This window comes from Aulonocara sp. 'chitande type north' Nkhata Bay, linkage group LG4 (genome assembly GCF_057382095.1).
Source record: "Aulonocara sp. 'chitande type north' Nkhata Bay isolate Kocher_YH1m ecotype deep benthic linkage group LG4, A_spYH_male_GT1.1, whole genome shotgun sequence".
In the NCBI taxonomy this organism is placed as follows: domain Eukaryota; kingdom Metazoa; phylum Chordata; class Actinopteri; order Cichliformes; family Cichlidae; genus Aulonocara; species Aulonocara sp. 'chitande type north' Nkhata Bay.
Window position 1 is genome coordinate 29,657,724 of NC_141347.1, and position 17,277 is coordinate 29,675,000.

The 17,277-nt window shown below is 41.6% G+C and overlaps 1 protein-coding gene across 1 annotated transcript; it reads left to right on the top strand.

Annotated features, from left to right (window-relative positions):
- Positions 1-484: 484 nt before the first annotated feature.
- Positions 485-16,441, top strand: c1ql1l2 (complement component 1, q subcomponent-like 1-like 2). The gene is made up of 2 exons (XM_086289743.1): positions 485-1,687; positions 14,528-16,441. Exons 1-2 carry the CDS (start codon positions 1,070-1,072, stop codon positions 14,705-14,707), a joined length of 798 nt encoding a protein of 265 aa, XP_086145869.1. The 5' UTR covers positions 485-1,069; the 3' UTR covers positions 14,708-16,441.
- The last annotated feature ends 836 nt before the right edge of the window (positions 16,442-17,277 follow it).

Below are 17,277 nucleotides of genomic sequence, written 5' to 3' on the forward strand. Positions count from 1 at the left end.
TCCTGAGAAGCTGCTAGCATTTCCTGGCATGGAAGACTTAAATGTTGTCTTGTGTCTGCACATATATGCATGAATCTTTAGAACCCACCTCCAGGAAAAAAAAAAAAAAAGATTGGCTTTCCACAGCTCCATCTTTATTTTTAGAGACTGGATGCTGATGAGAGAGAGGAGAAAGCAAAGGAGTGAGAAACAACATCCCAAGTGGGGAAAGGAGGGAAAGCAAGGAGAGGAGGAACGAGAAGGTTGAAAGAGGGGGAGCAAGGTGGTCAGGGGGTTGTTGTGGTTCCTCTGTGGTTTCGGAGCGTGGCTGAAAGAAATGCAGTGTGATGAGAGTCCTTCTACTGAGTGAGCCAGAGAGAGAGAGAGAGAGAGAGAGAGAGAGAGAGAGAGAGAGAGAGAGAGAGAGAGAGAGAAGGGGACGTAGCCACACCAGCCCCTCACTCGGTAGGGGAGCAGAGGGGAAGGGGGGAGGCTCCGCTGCTCTGCCGTATAAAAAGCCAAGCCTGAGAATCCGGCTCCACTAACTCACTATACGTACACACATACACACACACACACACACACACACACACAGACACACAGTCACAGAGATCCAGTGACTGCTCTGTTTCTCTCACACTCACCCACTCTCATCATCCTCTCTCTCTCTCTCACTCACTCTCTCTGTCTCGCTCCCTCTGTCTCTCACTCCATTCCTTTGGGCTCTGCATCCTTCTTGCTTCTTCTCACAAGTCAGATTGTGTTTGTAAGTACGTGCTGAATGTCTTCGTGTGGATGTTTGGGTTTCCTTAAGTATTTTTTGTGTGTGTGAGTGACTGCTTGGTTACTTTAGAGTGAGTTAGTGGAGCAGTGAGGTGTATCAAGTGTATGTGGGTCTTTGTCTCACCCTCACACACTCGCCGCTCCTCTTGCAACTCTTCTTGGGATCTGTGGATCCCTTTCCTCGGTGACAGGCTCCCCACACCAAGCAGTCACCATTTCCGCCCCCGGGAGACCCACGCTGGCAGCGCAGCCTCTTCCCCGACTCAGCATCGGGAGGAAGACCCTGGTGGCGGCTGCCGTAGGGGTTATGCTGGTCCTGGTGCTGGTGGTGCTCATCCCCGTGCTCGTCAGCTCCGTGGGTACAGATGCCAGCCACTATGAGATGCTGGGAACCTGCCGTATGGTGTGTGATCCCTACATGAACAAAGGCACTCCAGCCAGCAGCACGAGCTCCACCGGTCTTCAGGCTGAGGCAGAGGCGTTGAGTGACCACAGCAATGTGCTTCCACCCTCCACCTTACTGCAGGGCCCACAGGGGAAGCCTGGCAGGCCAGGCAAGCCGGGACCACCTGGACCGCCGGGAGAACCAGGGCCACCAGGGCCACCAGGACCAGCTGGACCTCCTGGTGACAGAGGAGATCAAGGAAGGACTGGGATTTTGGGTCTGGGGGGTAACGGAGCTATCAGCACAGCCACCTACAGCACAGTACCTCGGGTGGCCTTCTATGCAGGGCTTAAAAATCCCCACGAAGGCTACGAGATCCTCAAGTTTGATGATGTGGTCACCAACTTGGGCAACAACTATGATGGCATTTCGGGCAAGTTCATCTGCAGCATACCGGGTACATACTTCTTCATCTACCATGTGCTGATGAGAGGAGGGGACGGCACAAGCATGTGGGCAGACCTCTGCAAGAATGGCCAGGTTAGTGCTTTGAAACTTTTTCTGAGTTTTCTTTCTCAGCGTAAGACTATCTGACTCCTCTGATGCTCACTCTCCTGTCCTCTCCCGCTTCCTCTGTGGCTCTCCTGCTTAAAGAAGTAGCTTCATGACACACCCTGCATATAAAAAGTGACATTGCGAGACAAGTTGGGCATCTGTCGTCCGCCTCTAAAGCCTAGAGCGCGCAGCTGTGGCATACACCGCGCCTAGAGATAAAGATGTGTTGACCGTTTGCAAGTGCGTCCCCTCTTTGCATGATGCGTCCTGACACTGCCGCGTCCCGCGATCTAGAGGACGGTCACGGTGTGGACTGAGCGTGGGGTGCGACCGATCTTTTTGCTTGTACACTGTAAAATTAGCAAAAAAAAAAAAAAAAAAAGAAAAGAAAGAAAAAGGAAAAAACTATCGTGCGTATCGATTTTCCTGAAGTGGAAGCAACGTGAGGAAGGAGTTGAGTATCTAAATTGTTTTAGAGTGAAAACGCTCGAGTGTTTATTAAATCAAATTGCAGAAGTAGAAAGTATTTTTTAACCTACAAGGCTGAATTTTCCAGAGGGCTTTACTTTCATTTTATCAGTTTCGGAGGACGAATTATACTCCATATAAATGTCAGTAGGGAGGGTTATTGTAAGTATTATTAATAATATTATTATTATAACATTCTGTTGCGACATAACTTTATACTCATAGTCGCTGTGAGTGAAAGTAGCAGATGGGGAAATGTGAAATTTCGCTTACAACATATTAACTGTACATTACATGTGGAAGCTTAGCGGACACCGCGGACCAATCCATCTGCCTTTACAGTCGTATTAAATGCATTAGGACGTCTGCATGATCTATTATCGCTTTCTTTGATGCATCATTTTAATGGGGAGCTAACATTATTGTGCGCCCCGGAGGGTCTTCTCAGGTTGGCAATGCGTACCAGATCAGGCTTCCCACCCGCCGTCAGATCTCTTATCTTCAAAACGGCTCAGTAAAATGGTTTGCCTGTAAGCAGATCGGATGCCATGCTACAGTTATTCTTTGTTTTGCTTAACCAGCTTGTGGCTGAGCCCATATCAAACACTGTAGTTTGCTGCAAGTGTAATCACAGACACCAAAAAGCACTATTTGCAGTAAAGAAATTAATATTCGTGTTTATAAAAACAGATCTATTTTACCTGATTTCACCTTTCAACCTGCAACCTGCAACCTGCACACGAAACAATAAAATCTCTATTATAGGAGAAGAAATCATGGCAAATAACAATAATAAAAATAATAACCTTCACATTGCACTTCACACATTATTATGCTTTACTAATGTGGGCTGAAACTGGATGCGTTACAAGCTCTGCTGCACTTAATTCCTTGCCACCATGCATGGTCAGAATACTTTACCCAAACTGAGACACAATATTCATCGTTTAGGAAATGTGACAGACATTTCAGCTTTAAATTAACATCATATGAGAACACTTGTTTCAAGTCACATGAAATGTATTATATTTGGACCACATTCAGAATTTCACAGTGATTCACAGCCTGGTACACAGCAATGAGATTGATCCTCTGAGACTCAGTCTCCAAATGCAATTTAAAAGACCTGCTTCACATTTATTAAATACTATAAAACATATAATGGCTATTTTTCCCTTTTATAATGTTAAGTGACCTGTTTAAAAAATGTAAATATGCAATAGTTAATATGGGGTGCTCAATAACAAGTACTGTGGTCATGATATGTGAGATTTAGAGATGAAATAAGATTTGGTGTGAAACTACTGTGTCACCCAGGGAGATAGAGGTTAAATCCTTTAACCTCACCAAGTTCAAGCCCAGGGAGAAAAAAAGAGTTACAACATTTGCCTTCTATATACAGTATAATGTCTCACTCAACAGTAATGTTTCTGGGTGGGCGTAAAAGCATTGATATATAATAGGGGAAGAAGAACATATGTTCCTATAAAACGCCTTCTGTTCCCGCTTCATTGTGCTCCCAAGAGGAGGGTGTGGAGGTACTTAAGTTAGACGCACAGTGTGCATCACCAGAGACCCGCGTAATGTTTATAAAGTGGTAACTGCTTCTCTTTCTCTGTCTTCCTGTGTCCTATGCACAGCTTATGCATAAATGTTCAGTCCTTCCATGGTGTTTATTAGGTTGCTTGGCTGATGGAGGACGCCCTAGAGACTTAGTTTGTGTAAATGACTGTGAATAGTTATAAATGTTGGGCAACTTATGCTACATCTCTGCTGAAGTGTTCAGAGTCAAACTGAAACTCCTACAGTCACACTGGTGCTTTACTCAGCTCATTAAGGCAGCAAAAAGCTACACTGTGAGTTGGGATAGGGGAGGCCAGGGAATTGCAGACAATACTAGTATTTTATCATCTTTTGGCGTTATTGAAGTGGTGGGTTTCCAGGCCTTGCAGAACTGTTTTACTCCAGCATGTGCACCTCCTACTCCTGGGGTTCTTACAAGCTGTTTCGAACATAAGCATCCAGAGGTTACTTTATTTCTTCTCCGCTTCTTCCACTTTGTGTTTTAACTTGGCAAAGGGCACCAAGTGGAATCCAAACACTGTCTCCAGAACTTTGACACTTTTCAACCTAGAGCAAAAAGTTGCAGTTTTTGGTAAACAAACAAAAGGAAAATCTATTTTCAGCACAGCACACTTTATTCACTTTCCAGCTTCCTCTTCTCACACTTTTTTTTTGGCTTCTTCTTTGCATGTTCTTTTTATTTTTGTGCCAAATATCCCAACCGATCCTAAACTCTTTCCAATAAATCAATGCTTTGCTACAACCTGTCTTGGACACATCCTGAGAGACATGGCAGCAGCTATAAGAAGATAAATTTAATAGACGCAGTAAAAGGAGAAGAAAGAAAGAGGACAGAAAAGAGATAGTTATTGTGCTATTGTGCCATCGAGTCTATTTAATTGTAATTAAAAAGCTTGAACCAGATCCAGGATGTGTTTGCGCTTTTCCTCTCCGTTCCCTTCTTAATATTGTTATTAATCCGCAAAACCGTTTCAGAGTTAATTAAAAGCAATGACTTCAGCGTCAGTCTCTCAAGAGGACCATAGTGAATAATCACTCTGTCTCCTCCTTTAATAAGCTTCAACGTCCTTCGTGCACATGGCTCTTCCCTAGCAATTACCGCAGCAGTCTCCTCCTTACATACACACACATTCGCACATGCTCACACACACACGCGTGCATGATTGCCCCTCCTTTCTAACCCACAGCCTCAACCCACCCCAACTGTGCACTGCCCTCCATCTCTCCTCTGCATCTGGTCTACAGAAGCTCACTTTTTTAAAGGAGCAGAAAGTTTTCATCTTCTGAAAAAGAAAAACTTTTTCTTAAAAAGACAATCCAGGTTGCTGTATCACAGGATCGATTTCCTAAAACACAATGCCATCAATATTCTTCGGTTCTTTCAAGTGATGCATTGCACTACAACAGAATAAGTTAAAGTGAACCATCCTTCAACTCATCCATAGGAAAAATCTTTGTATTTTTTTTTTTTTTAACCAAAACCCATCTCAGTCACATGTCATTTCTCAGTCAAACCATTTGCCTCAGCCCATCCCTTCTCATAAAGACACCTCCAGGTGGGACTTCAGCTCTGATACACATGAGCACAAGGCTGTTTATCTTGTTGCTGTGTATCCAGGTGAAACCCACGCATTGTGTTTAGCATCTGGTGTCAATCCCAACATTAAACAAGGGAAGCTGAGCCATCTGGAGAAGGTCTGCTCTGCTTGATTCGATTATTGACATATGTTTTAGAAGAAGAAAAAAAGGTGCAACAAAGAAGTTAAGTTTTAATTAAACCAAATAAGATTTCAGAAAATAAGGCAGATTTTCAGTCATTTTCATTCTTAAAGTGTAAAAAAGGGAGTAATCGTTGCATTCTCGTGGATTATCTGCACACAAATACAGCAATACTTCGACTTGATTGATTTTAACATTCTGGTAATGTTCAGACCTGCTATTCTTCATCGTGGTCTGACTTCAGCACTGAGAGGCCTCTGTGCGTTCGCCTGGTGTAACAGAGAGACTCTGTCTGAAATAGACAGGCGGGGTTTTAGTGAGCTACCCTCAGTCCCTCTTTGCCTGCGGTATTGATCCCCTTATGCGTGTGTGTGGAAGCGTGTGTGCCCATGTATGTGCATTTCTTTCTTCTTCTGACAGACCTGTTTCAATGTGATGTATATCATGGCACTTCTTCTATAATCAGCCTGAGAGGTAGTGAAGGCGGACCTTTGGCCTTGATCTGCTGTGTAATTGGACATTGGATTTGACACTCTGCCGAGTGGAACATTAGAGCTGGCCTAATTAGGTGCGAGGGCTATTAAATGAAGATTGGCCCACGTTGTTAGGAAATACCACACAGATTGGAAATGTCAAGATGACATCGGGCTGTCATCTGAAAGCACTGAGAGAAAATCTATCATTTATTGGTGAAGTTTCAAAAGTTGCTCGAAAGCTGCCCACCACTTGTCAGTAATCATTCAATTACTTTTAAAACATTTTACACTGAGCTTCTCAAATAGAGAGCTATTACAGCTCAGCAGTGCACAGACCATCTGAGCTGGCATCTCAGATTAAGTAACTCATGAAATACTGATAATGTCTAATATCTCAAGTACTGAGAGATCTGAAACATACGGTCCAAAATAGGCTATGGATTGTCTCCTGTGACTGGCTGACTCAAGGATGCTATGGTGTTGACTCACAAGGCTTCTTCATTATAATGAGGGCCATATGGGAGATAGACAAGTGCCCCTGGCCCTCTTATGCAAACATCTCTCTCTCTCTCTCTCCTCACGCCCCTGACATTTAGACGTCCCCCGATTTCAGTCTTCACTGATACCCACAATTATTCTCTCCCTCTTCACAGGAAAGCAGCAAGTCAATGGCTCCAAATGACTCACAGTCTGCTACATAACTCAGCGCGTTTAACACTTCATGCCCTCCTTAAAATGAGTATGGGTAAAATATCAACAACTGCCCAGTAAGAACGACACAGACTACTATACGAAAAAATGCATGTCATAACAAAGCTGACATTCTCGCTCTCATCCAACACATATACAAAAACCCACTTTGCCTTTTTTGTAGCTTTCTTGGTAAGAATAAAGGAAACTCTCGGTGCCTCGAGGATTACTATGAAACAAAGTGGAAAACAGGCTCAGTGTGAACAAAGGTTGAAAATTTTGCAGTGAAAGTGTCTTTTCAGACAATGCTAGAAGCAGTGATTGTGGTTTTGGTGGTGATGCTCGAGGCAGACTGTGCTGTGCTGTATCTCGGTAATTAACTGACCGCGATGAAGCAGACACAACAAAGAAAAGAGTGGCTGGATTGCGGGTCAAAGTTCATTCCTCTTTTTTCCTCCCCCACCACTGTTTCCTCTGACAGGCTTCTTTCAGTGGCTCTTTCAGGAGAAGCTGCCCGAGTTTCATCCTCTTTGTCGCCACTGATAAACTGCAATACTAATAATCAGGCCCTGGGAAAAGGTTTTACGGTATTTGTATCACGTACTGCTGCTACATGCTATAAACTAATGAACTAACACCTGATACCAAATGGCAATTTCATAAACAGTGAGAGGTCTGTGCTGTAAAGTCACTGCGTTTCAAAGCAGGTTGAGCAGGTACAAAGAGAACAGCTGGTGAAATTAATTCAGGAGACCTTTTTTTACTCGCTTCTGACAGATGGCAAATCTGCTCTTACCATTTCACTTCTCTTATCATGTTTTCACTTAGGTCTCCAACAAATGAACGTGTAAACACATGCCACTTTCTGACAGTACAATTCTCTTGCAACCCCTCGTACTTTCCTGTTCTCATTACTTTAGTAAAATTGTGTCTCTAGCGCACGCGGCTGCATAAAAATGCATTTCCATGTAGCATGTCTCTCTTTGTGTCGCTCTGTCATGGTGCGTGTATGCGTTTGCACGTGTGTCGCAGGAATGCGTTGAATAGGGCTCGGTAGAGATGGCGTGCTATCTAAGCTGCCATTAGGCATGCGGTTCACGGCTGGAATGTTCAAACACAATTAGATGGCAGCACACTTTGATTTAAAAGGGGACCAATAGACTCGTTGATCCAAAATGGAGGCTCAACATCAAGTCAACAAATCCCTGTCAGAGAAGCCACGAGACATGTCCTTGTCACGGTGACAAAGCCTCTTGTAAGATCACTGTCCCATTGAGATGTTTCAGGCCTGTCTCGTGGCAGACAACAGACAAAGAAAAAAAACTGAGTTTACAATTAAACTCAGCAAGCTGCGCCAGCTGAATGCAAATAATGCAAAGCGCCTTTTAGATAATAGGTTGATTGTAAAGGAAATCCCAAGTGACTGAGGGTGAGTGACGGTTTTAATAATGTTCCACAAATTCATCCTTCAGATTAATGCTATCATTACTGATAGCTGTAACATTCACATTTAAGAGAAACTGCACTGTTACAGGCATGTATTATTAAGTCCAAGCACAGCCCTGTATTTTTTTTGTCTTAAATATTATTCAATAAAGGCCATCATGTTGATGATATGACGGATTCAAACATGCACGAGCAGCCACGAGGAAGACAACATCGCCTGACACCTCATTTACCATTGCTGGAGCCGCCGCTTACGGCCTCACGCTTTGTTTGTCTTGTCAAAGTTCCTCTACATATTCCGTGTCAAGGTCACGCACTGCCAGTTGGCTGTTTGTCCTGCTCATCTCTGGCTATACATCTGCCATACCCTGAATTTAGACCTCTGGCTCATATCGCAAGCAAGTTTTGTGCAGAGGAGTGAAAGCGGGAGGGGGGGGAGAGAAAAGAGAAAAAGAAAAACAGCTCCAATAGGAGCTCCCTGATCATTATTTCAAAAATAGTGAGAGGTTTTATTCATGCATGCTTATCACTGAAAGCAAGCGAAGGAGGTCTAGACTGCGGCAGTTAGTCTCAGAAGGGGATAAAAACCATTAGAGCAAAGAAACAAAACAAAACAAAAATATCACTGTGGATGAACTACAAGGATTTCAAGGAAGTTTGCTTTCACCAGGGCTTTGCTCATTCCATCTCTGCCAAAAAAACCCGTTATATTTGTATTGTTCATCTCCCCCCCCCCAAAAAAAATCCCATAAATCATTTACTTCAAGATGGCCTAAATTTAGCCCTTTAAAGAGCAAGAAAAGAGAATAACTTAACGATATTACACATCTGTGACATTGCCAAAGGTTTTCCGCTTCTGTGCGACTGCCTGCAAAGCAAATATTTTGGTAAAGTTTCATTAAAAATCTCAGCTGACAAATCCTCCAGAGCCATCATCACCTGCTTCCCCTACAATCCAAGGCGGTAACCTTCTAATAAGATGGTGTTGACTTTGCACACTCATTGCATATCATTTCGTATTACTATGCACCGGACACTGGCATCTTAGAATCAGAACAGGAGGTTTTGTTTGCACATCGATATGAGCTGCGCTAGATTTAATCAGGAGGATAAACAATAAGAAAAAAAATGTACAATATTCCATATATTACTTCTGGATCTTAAAACCTCTCCTCGGAATTTCATTATCCAAAATTAGCCTTTACATTATTTGCACATTTCGTACTAGTGTGACACTGTCCACACTGCTGTTAGAGAACTTGTCAGGCCCTCCACAACTTTCTATCTCACTTGTTAATTATGAATTTCACAGTCTTTTATCAAGCATTTGTTTAATCGATACATTTTTTTTTAAAGTGGAAAGCTGAAGAAGTGTCAGTCTTGACTTGAATTTAAAGCAGTGAGCTAAAGGTAATGCAAAGAAGAGTTCATAAAACACATCTGCAAGTAACAAAGTATAAGATTTTGCATTATGTTGACTCTATAGCAGAATCGTTATCACACATGTTAATACTGACCAAGCCATTTCTCTCACTGTGGGGGTATTATTATTATTATTTCTTGAGGTATTAGCAGAAATGTAGCTGCACCTAAAGTAAGATGTAGCATTAACAGCATACAAAACAGGTTGTAAATACGGTGTCCTAAATAGGACATCTTGAGACTCAAATGCTTTTTACAGTTGCGGTTAAAGAACACCTCTGTTTTTGATTTCACGACCCACTGTAGCCTTTTGTGTACGCCGGGCTGTTCATCATTGTATTGCTGCAGCAGAGAAGCCCTTACTGGCTCCAAAAAGCTTCCCTGAAAGAATTTTGTGGTTTCTATCAGAAGCTTTTCAATCTTGGACCATGTAAAGTTTAAAAATGCAGAATTTTAATTAAATCATTTTATAAATACACGTAATTGTCAGGTCGAGCTCATGAAACAGTTATTCAAACTACTGAATGCTGAGTTCATGAAAGCTTAACATTTGCTATTTTAATAAGACTGGTACGCCTCTGCACATCCTCTGCACACTTTTATGTTTCCAACAGCAGGTTTTCAAAAATCAACAGAAGATGAGCTAAGAGTTTAGTGCTGACAGCATTAGCTGTTGTAGCAGGAAAGACAATAGAAAAACATTTTTTAATTTAAAAAATGCTTCATTAGTCAATGGTATATACTTAAATTACACAAATAATCTATATATTATTATTATTTTATACATTTAAATGCAAAGAAAATCTGTTTTAGGTTCCCCATTAGATTTGGCACCAGTGATACCTTCTGTGCAGGAGAGCTCTGTCAGTAGCTGGCTTGCCCAAACATTTGTCAATATGCCTGTTGTGTGTGTTCCCTTTAAACAGGGCAACTAATTATTGGGCATTCTCGGCATTATTGGGCATGTCTGTTGAGCTACTTGTCGACTCCCACTCAAAAATCCCAGATTTAAAGATTTGTGGACACTGAGTTAAAGATAGGCCTGAAATAGACTTTGGAGACCCCATAATGAGCCACAAGAAACACTGCAAATGCACACGAACTATTGATTTGGATTCAACTTTACTGACCAGACTAAGTGCTTAATAGGCTTATTTAACCACAAGATACTTTTAAGGATGTACAGTGCTTTCTTTTTTTCCATCTCTAGAGAATTAATGATCTTCCTGTTCGATTGTGCTCCATTTGAATTACATATGATGTAGTTTGTCTAGTTAGTAACTGTTTAATAGCACTGAGCCACGATGCAGACGCTAAGTAGAGAGTTACACTTTTTTTGTGTGTGTTTTGCTTTTTGTCTTTGTTTTTGTCCTCTACACCAAGCACAACACTGGTTGAGTGAAAAAGATTATAAACGATAGCGATTTAAAAACCACGACAAGCGTAATTAACAATGAAAAAGCAGAGAATTCTTAGTTGACTTCTGCTTTACAGAGTGTTATACTTAGTTACAGTTCATTGTTTAGCTTTCTGGCCTCAGATCTACTGTTTTAGTTCACCCACACTGCCTTCTTATTGCCATTTCAGGTAAGAAGCAGCTGTTTTCTAAAAAACAGTAGACATGTTCTTGCACAATTAGCTGGTGAGCATAGTGGAGAATTTACCTGATACGAAGTCGACAATATGCATATGTGGTAAATATGTAATGAAAATTAAAGCTGTTTTTTTTTGTCTTTATATTTAGATCACAGACTTTTTACATTTAAACACCGACAAAATGATTTGTTATAGGCACACCTCTATGTCAGAGTGTTACATGGGGATCTACACCAGCTCTGAGGTCTATGGTGGAAAGGCCATCACATCGCAGCTTTTGTGATGTTTTTGTGATGTACATAACAATTAAGTCTAGAAAAGAAAGCGATTAAAGACAAACACAGATTACCAGTGATGTGGTTCTTCCTTGTTTGAGGCATGTGTCATATATCAAGGACATGCTGATTGTGTTTGTGTCATTATTTTCTCTAGCGTAAAACAAAAAGAATATTTGGCTCCAGTTCCTTTGCTGTTAATTACTATTACCGGTTTATGTATATTTACTGAATCCACATCCACTTCTTGCTTCCTTCTCTGCCGTTTGCCTTAAGTTTGATTTTCAGCATTTGGCATAATTGAAGCTACAGACATCCTAAAAAACATCCTACCTCTTCTTCTTCTTTTCCTTTTCTTCGCTGTTTCCTTTAGGGGTCATCGTGACTGATCATTCTACCATTAAGCTGTAAAATCCACATGGTTGTCTGCATTTGTATATCAGGATTGCCAGCCTATTACTCTAGTCCTAAATAAAAGAGGGTGAAGAAGAGCAATGAGTCTGTTAACTCCACATTAAAGCGAACGCTTCCTCTGAGCTAATATTCATTGTTTAAAGCCAATTTTACACTTTCAGATCTTGAGAATAATTTCTAAATGTGTTTTTAAAAGGTTGTATAAAGCCTTATGTTTCTTCAACTGGTGTCACTAATGAAGTTTAAACCTGAAAAATAATTTGGAGGTGTGAAGTTAGAAAGAAGTTGGAATACTAGAGCCTTTGAGCCCACTCCTCATCTCTGCTTAAAGCTTACAGCTCGAGGCTATATTAGCTGCTACTTGTGCAACACACCACTGTCTCCAGCTGAACTGGTGCCAGATTTTTGTCAAGGAAGCAGACTCTGTTGAGTGAACAAAAAAACAAAAAAAACCAAACAATATCTCTGCTACTGCTGCAGACATAAAAAAGACCATCATGAGAATGACACTGTAGGAGTGTAATAATAAATTGGATGAGCACTCTTTTAATTTAAAATCGAATGTGCTAGAAGCAAAACAACACAAAATAATGCATGGCACTACTGCCAGACTGAAGTGAGAATTGAGAATAAGGCTTTCATAAAAGCTGTTGTTGACCAACTTAGGATCTTCATTCAGCTGGTTTGCCTTTAATTTCACTCTTTACCTTTCAGCTGGAAAACAGGGAGGCTAAAGATTTTAGTCTTTAAAATGTAGCTTCAGAAAGTTCTTGAATCATCGGGCCCCATCTTATCTTACCTCATAGCTATGGATCACCCCAACAGAGCACTTTGCTCTCAGATGGCAGGCTTACTTGTGGTTTCTAGGGTATTTAAAAGTAAAATGGGGGCAGAGCCTTCAGCTTCCAGGCCCCTCTTCTGTGGAACCAGCTCCCAGTTTGGATTTGGGAGACAGATATCCTCTCTGGTTTTAAGATTGGGCTTAAAACTGTCCCTTTAAAAAAAAAAGCATGTAGCTAAGGCTGGATGAGGTGACGCTGAATCCTCCTTTAGTTACGGTGCAGTAGGTGTAGGTTCTTGGGGGATTCCCATGATGCATTGAGTATTTCTTCTTCAGTCACGTTTTCCACTCCCTATGTGTTTATACATCTCTGTGCATGTAATCATTAGTTATTATTAGTATGGCTCCCTTTCACAGCGTGTCTATACCCTGTCTCCCTCCCCTCACCCCAACAGGATGTGGCAGATGGCTGCCACTTCCTGAGCCTGGTTCTGTTGGAGGATTTTTCCTGTTAAAAGGGAGTTTTTCCTTCCCACTGTTGCTCAAGCACTTGCTCATACGGGGTCATATGGTTGTTGGGGGTTTCTCTGTTTTCTCTGCATCGTTGTAGGGTTTTTACTTTACACTATACAGCAGCTTGAGGCAACTTTTGTTGTGATTTAGCTATATAAATATTGGATTGAATTGAAAAGCATTATGCAGTACTCATTCCTACTTAAATAATCACTGTTAGAACAGCTCTCTGCCACACACACAAGTACACACATGCGATAAACCACAGCTATTGTTTCAAGACTCATGTGGGACTGCACCTACACTTAAAAACACAGCACGTTTGTAGTGGATGTCTTAATTACCCCGGACAGGTTATTTAGAAACTGCTCCAAATGTCCTGCAGACAGAGTGCCAAAACACACAGGCACACAGGGACACAAACACACACATACACACATGTGGCCAGACAGAAGCTGCAAACCCAAAAACAACAACAACAAAGTTCTTTTTTCCTCTTTTTGATGCAAACTCATTCCAGCGATTCCCATCACTCCTCTTAGTTATCAGATATTTCTGCTTATACTCAGTAAACATCTTTTATGTTTTGTTTCTTCTAATTTCCTCCACACTGTGACCCCCCAGAGTAAGCCCTGTTGTTGCATTTCTGAGACTTTTGGAGCGCATTTTGCTTCAAGGTCGAACAATAGCTCTGCAAAAGACCCCTGGCTTGATTGAAACCATAAATCTGCCTGACACAGAGGCTAAAGTTTTGGGTCGGTTTTATATGTTTAATATCAATATTAAAAAGATATATTTGTCAAAAAAAAAAATCGACTTCAAAATGAAACCAAATCGAAATGTATGTCCTAAATGATAAATTACCTTCCTGTTGAATAAACATTATTGCTCTCTTATGATAAAAAAAAAGCTTCTCTTTTTTGCACTTTCATTATTCCATGTCATAAATAATGCAGTTCTGCTTCTTAATTAGCAGAATATCAATAAAGAAAATTCTATGAACTTTAGACCATTGAGACAGGAAGAGGATGCTAGCTTTATTTTAAATGTTAATCTAAGTTGACTTTAAAAATAATGTAATTTTAAAACTGTAAGCTTGGGGTTTCCTGAATATATTCACCATTGTAATCAAAACTGTATTTGCTATGTGTATTTTCTTACAAGCTTCTATGCTCAAATGCCAAACACATTCCCTGCTCAAAATGGCAAATGTAATGTCTGTACATCCTTGGAGATATATGAGTACTTACATGCGCTAAGTGCTTTTAGTTTAGATTTACAGTAATATAGACTTGTAAGAGTGAATACAGTATGTCTTAGCATGAGAGACTGACACCTGATTCATAGCATTTGCTAAATACATTAAGCTAATGTACTGATACCTTTAGCAACTATGAAGGCTACCTCTTCTTTACGTGTTTATCTGCTCCTGGCCTTGCAGGTTCGTGCCAGTGCCATTGCCCAAGATGCTGACCAGAACTATGACTACGCCTCCAACAGTGTCATCCTCCATCTGGATGCAGGAGACGAAGTGTACATCAAACTGGATGGAGGCAAAGCCCACGGTGGCAACAACAACAAGTACAGCACCTTCTCTGGCTTCATCCTCTACGCAGACTGAGAACACACAGACACAGAGACAGTCAGACAGGAAGAGACTCAGACTAAGTGTAGTATGACGGGGGGGGAGGGGGTGTATGTGTTAAAAGCCTGGAATGCTTTCTAGTTTTCCTAATTCTCTCCATCATCACGGACACCTCTGCTTCGTATCCATCAGTCAAGACATCCAGGTTCTGTAGCCAAGTCTGGATGCAAAGCTCCTGAGGACTGAGAGGAGCTCGGTTGGGCGTGTGTGGGAGGAGTGGGATGTTAGGTGGAGGTGGGCCGGTTTTTCCACACTCCTTGCCACAGTGCCACTGGTCAAAAGCTCCTCACTCTCAGTGTCTCTCCTCTTTAGCCCTGCTCCATTGCACAGAAATATCAACAAATATGAAAACCCTGCTAAGTGGATGATCTCACCTCTTCTCTCCACAGCGGCAGCAGTCAGCTGCAGTATCAGTGGACTGAAGTGACTGAAACTTATAGTGTTGTTCTGTGAAATTTTCCTTAGATTGTGTTTTCATTTTGTAGACATGCATAATATTCAACACGAGCAAGATTTAAAAAAAAATAATAAATAAAAGAGAATATATTTGTCCCTTGTGAAGATATCCTGTTTGACTGAGAGATGTTATTTGTGATGCAGCTCAGAGCTCTAACAGCTGGAAAACAAATCTTTAAATCAAGAGTTTCACTATTTTATAGCAGTGTGTGTTTTTCTTCATTTCTAGGTAAAACAAGGTAACTATTATTCATGTGGAGAATAACAATACATTCTGCACTTCCAGTGTATCTGAAGAAGAAAACATCTAATATAGACAATACCCTTTCCAGAAACCACCTCACACTGTTTCTGGCACTGTCACAAATGTCCTGCTGCTCTTCAGATTAAAGGAGGGCATAAATAATCTTTTCAATGTTCTAGCTTCATGTAGATGTTCCACTCAGTACAACTAGTTATGTGATACAGAAAATTTTCAAACTCAGAGGTAACCCAATTGAAGAACGCCAATCCTTTCCTCTTTTCTGTTATGCCGACCTCCAAGGTTTCTTGCGAGGTATTAAAAATGAAGAAGAAGAAGAAGCAGCGAGCAAGGAAAAGAAAGTCACAAATGCAGAGAAAGAGTCAGAAGTGAGTGAGATGGGGAGGTAGAGGAGGCGTTCAAGCACAGTGAAAGTGAGTGGGCAATTTTTATGTTTCAGTGTCTTCACTGGATGTCATCCATTCATTAGCTGCATATTCAATGACACACAGGCATTATGGTAATATTTACTCGACATGGCTGCCTGATGGCTTGCTTGAGAATGAAACTGATTGGGTGAGTGACTTGGCCTATTATGACCGCACGTTTGAGTGTATGCGTGTTTGCGTTTGTGCGCGTATGTGTGTATTCTGTGCATACCAGTGAGTGTATGCATCTTAGCATGTGCCGTGCCATAATTACATTGTTATTTTTCAGAGTTATCCTGTGCTACAGCCAATGACATATATTTTACGCAGCAGCCAATGAGATTGTGCTCTGTAGGGTGGAGCCTCTATAGATATGATGAGAAGAACAAACAGCTTGTAATTGAAATCTATGACTTGTTTGTCTATCTTATCTTTTGGAATTGTTGAATACATTTCAATAATAAATGGGATTTTTTTGAGTGACTTGTCTCAGGAGAATTTTTGAATCCCAAATACACTAATTAAGGCAAATTATCTGTAAAAGAGCTCATTCACTCTGTGAGATTAACTGCAGCGACAGCAAAAAACATGACTGGAAATGTGCGTTTCTTGTTCTGTTTGAAGCGAGAATTCGAATAATGGACACTCAGTGCAACCAATAAAAAGATCCTATCAGCAAATCCCTTATCTCTCTTTTCTCTGGAGAATGCAAAGTGTATCCAGGATGACGAGCATCCAGGGAGAGATGTCTGTGTTTATGCTCCCCCCGCCACGTCCCATCCTGAAGTGATCCTGTGGTGCTTCTCTCCATCTGGAAAGGTGCTCTTGGAGATAAAGACTCTCCAACTTTAGCAACATCCTCCAGTGGAGTAAAATGCCTTTTTTGAATGCAGATGAGCCCTTAGGGAAATGCAGGCTATTCCTCAATCTGCAATCACAGTTTCTTTTCACAGATTCACATCAACAGGGGTATGATATACCTAGCGAGGAAGTGAGGACGGAGAAGAGAAGACAGGGGGAGGAAAGATTGAGAACGATAGAAACGGAGCAGAATATGGTTTGACAAAGACCGATGGAAACATGAGAGAAAGAGCAGGCCACAGAGAAGTAATGGGGAATGGATAGATAGGGAAGGAGAAGGTAAAGAGAAATATAAGGAAGACAGAAATAAAAGGGGGTGGTACTGATTTGGGGTGAAGAGTGAGGAGGGGTGGATTGTTTTCAGGGTAGAGTGATTCCCTGTCGGGCCTGTGTGAGGTGTCAGGAGAGATTAGCCAGCGTGAAGCTGGAGGAGAGAGCTTGAGATAGCTTAGATTGGACAAGTGTCAAGGACTGGACATTCCTCGGACCTGGCAGGAATGGGATGTGACACTGGCTGCCATGCTCGCCTGCACTACTTTGCTCTTAAGGGGGCATTCACC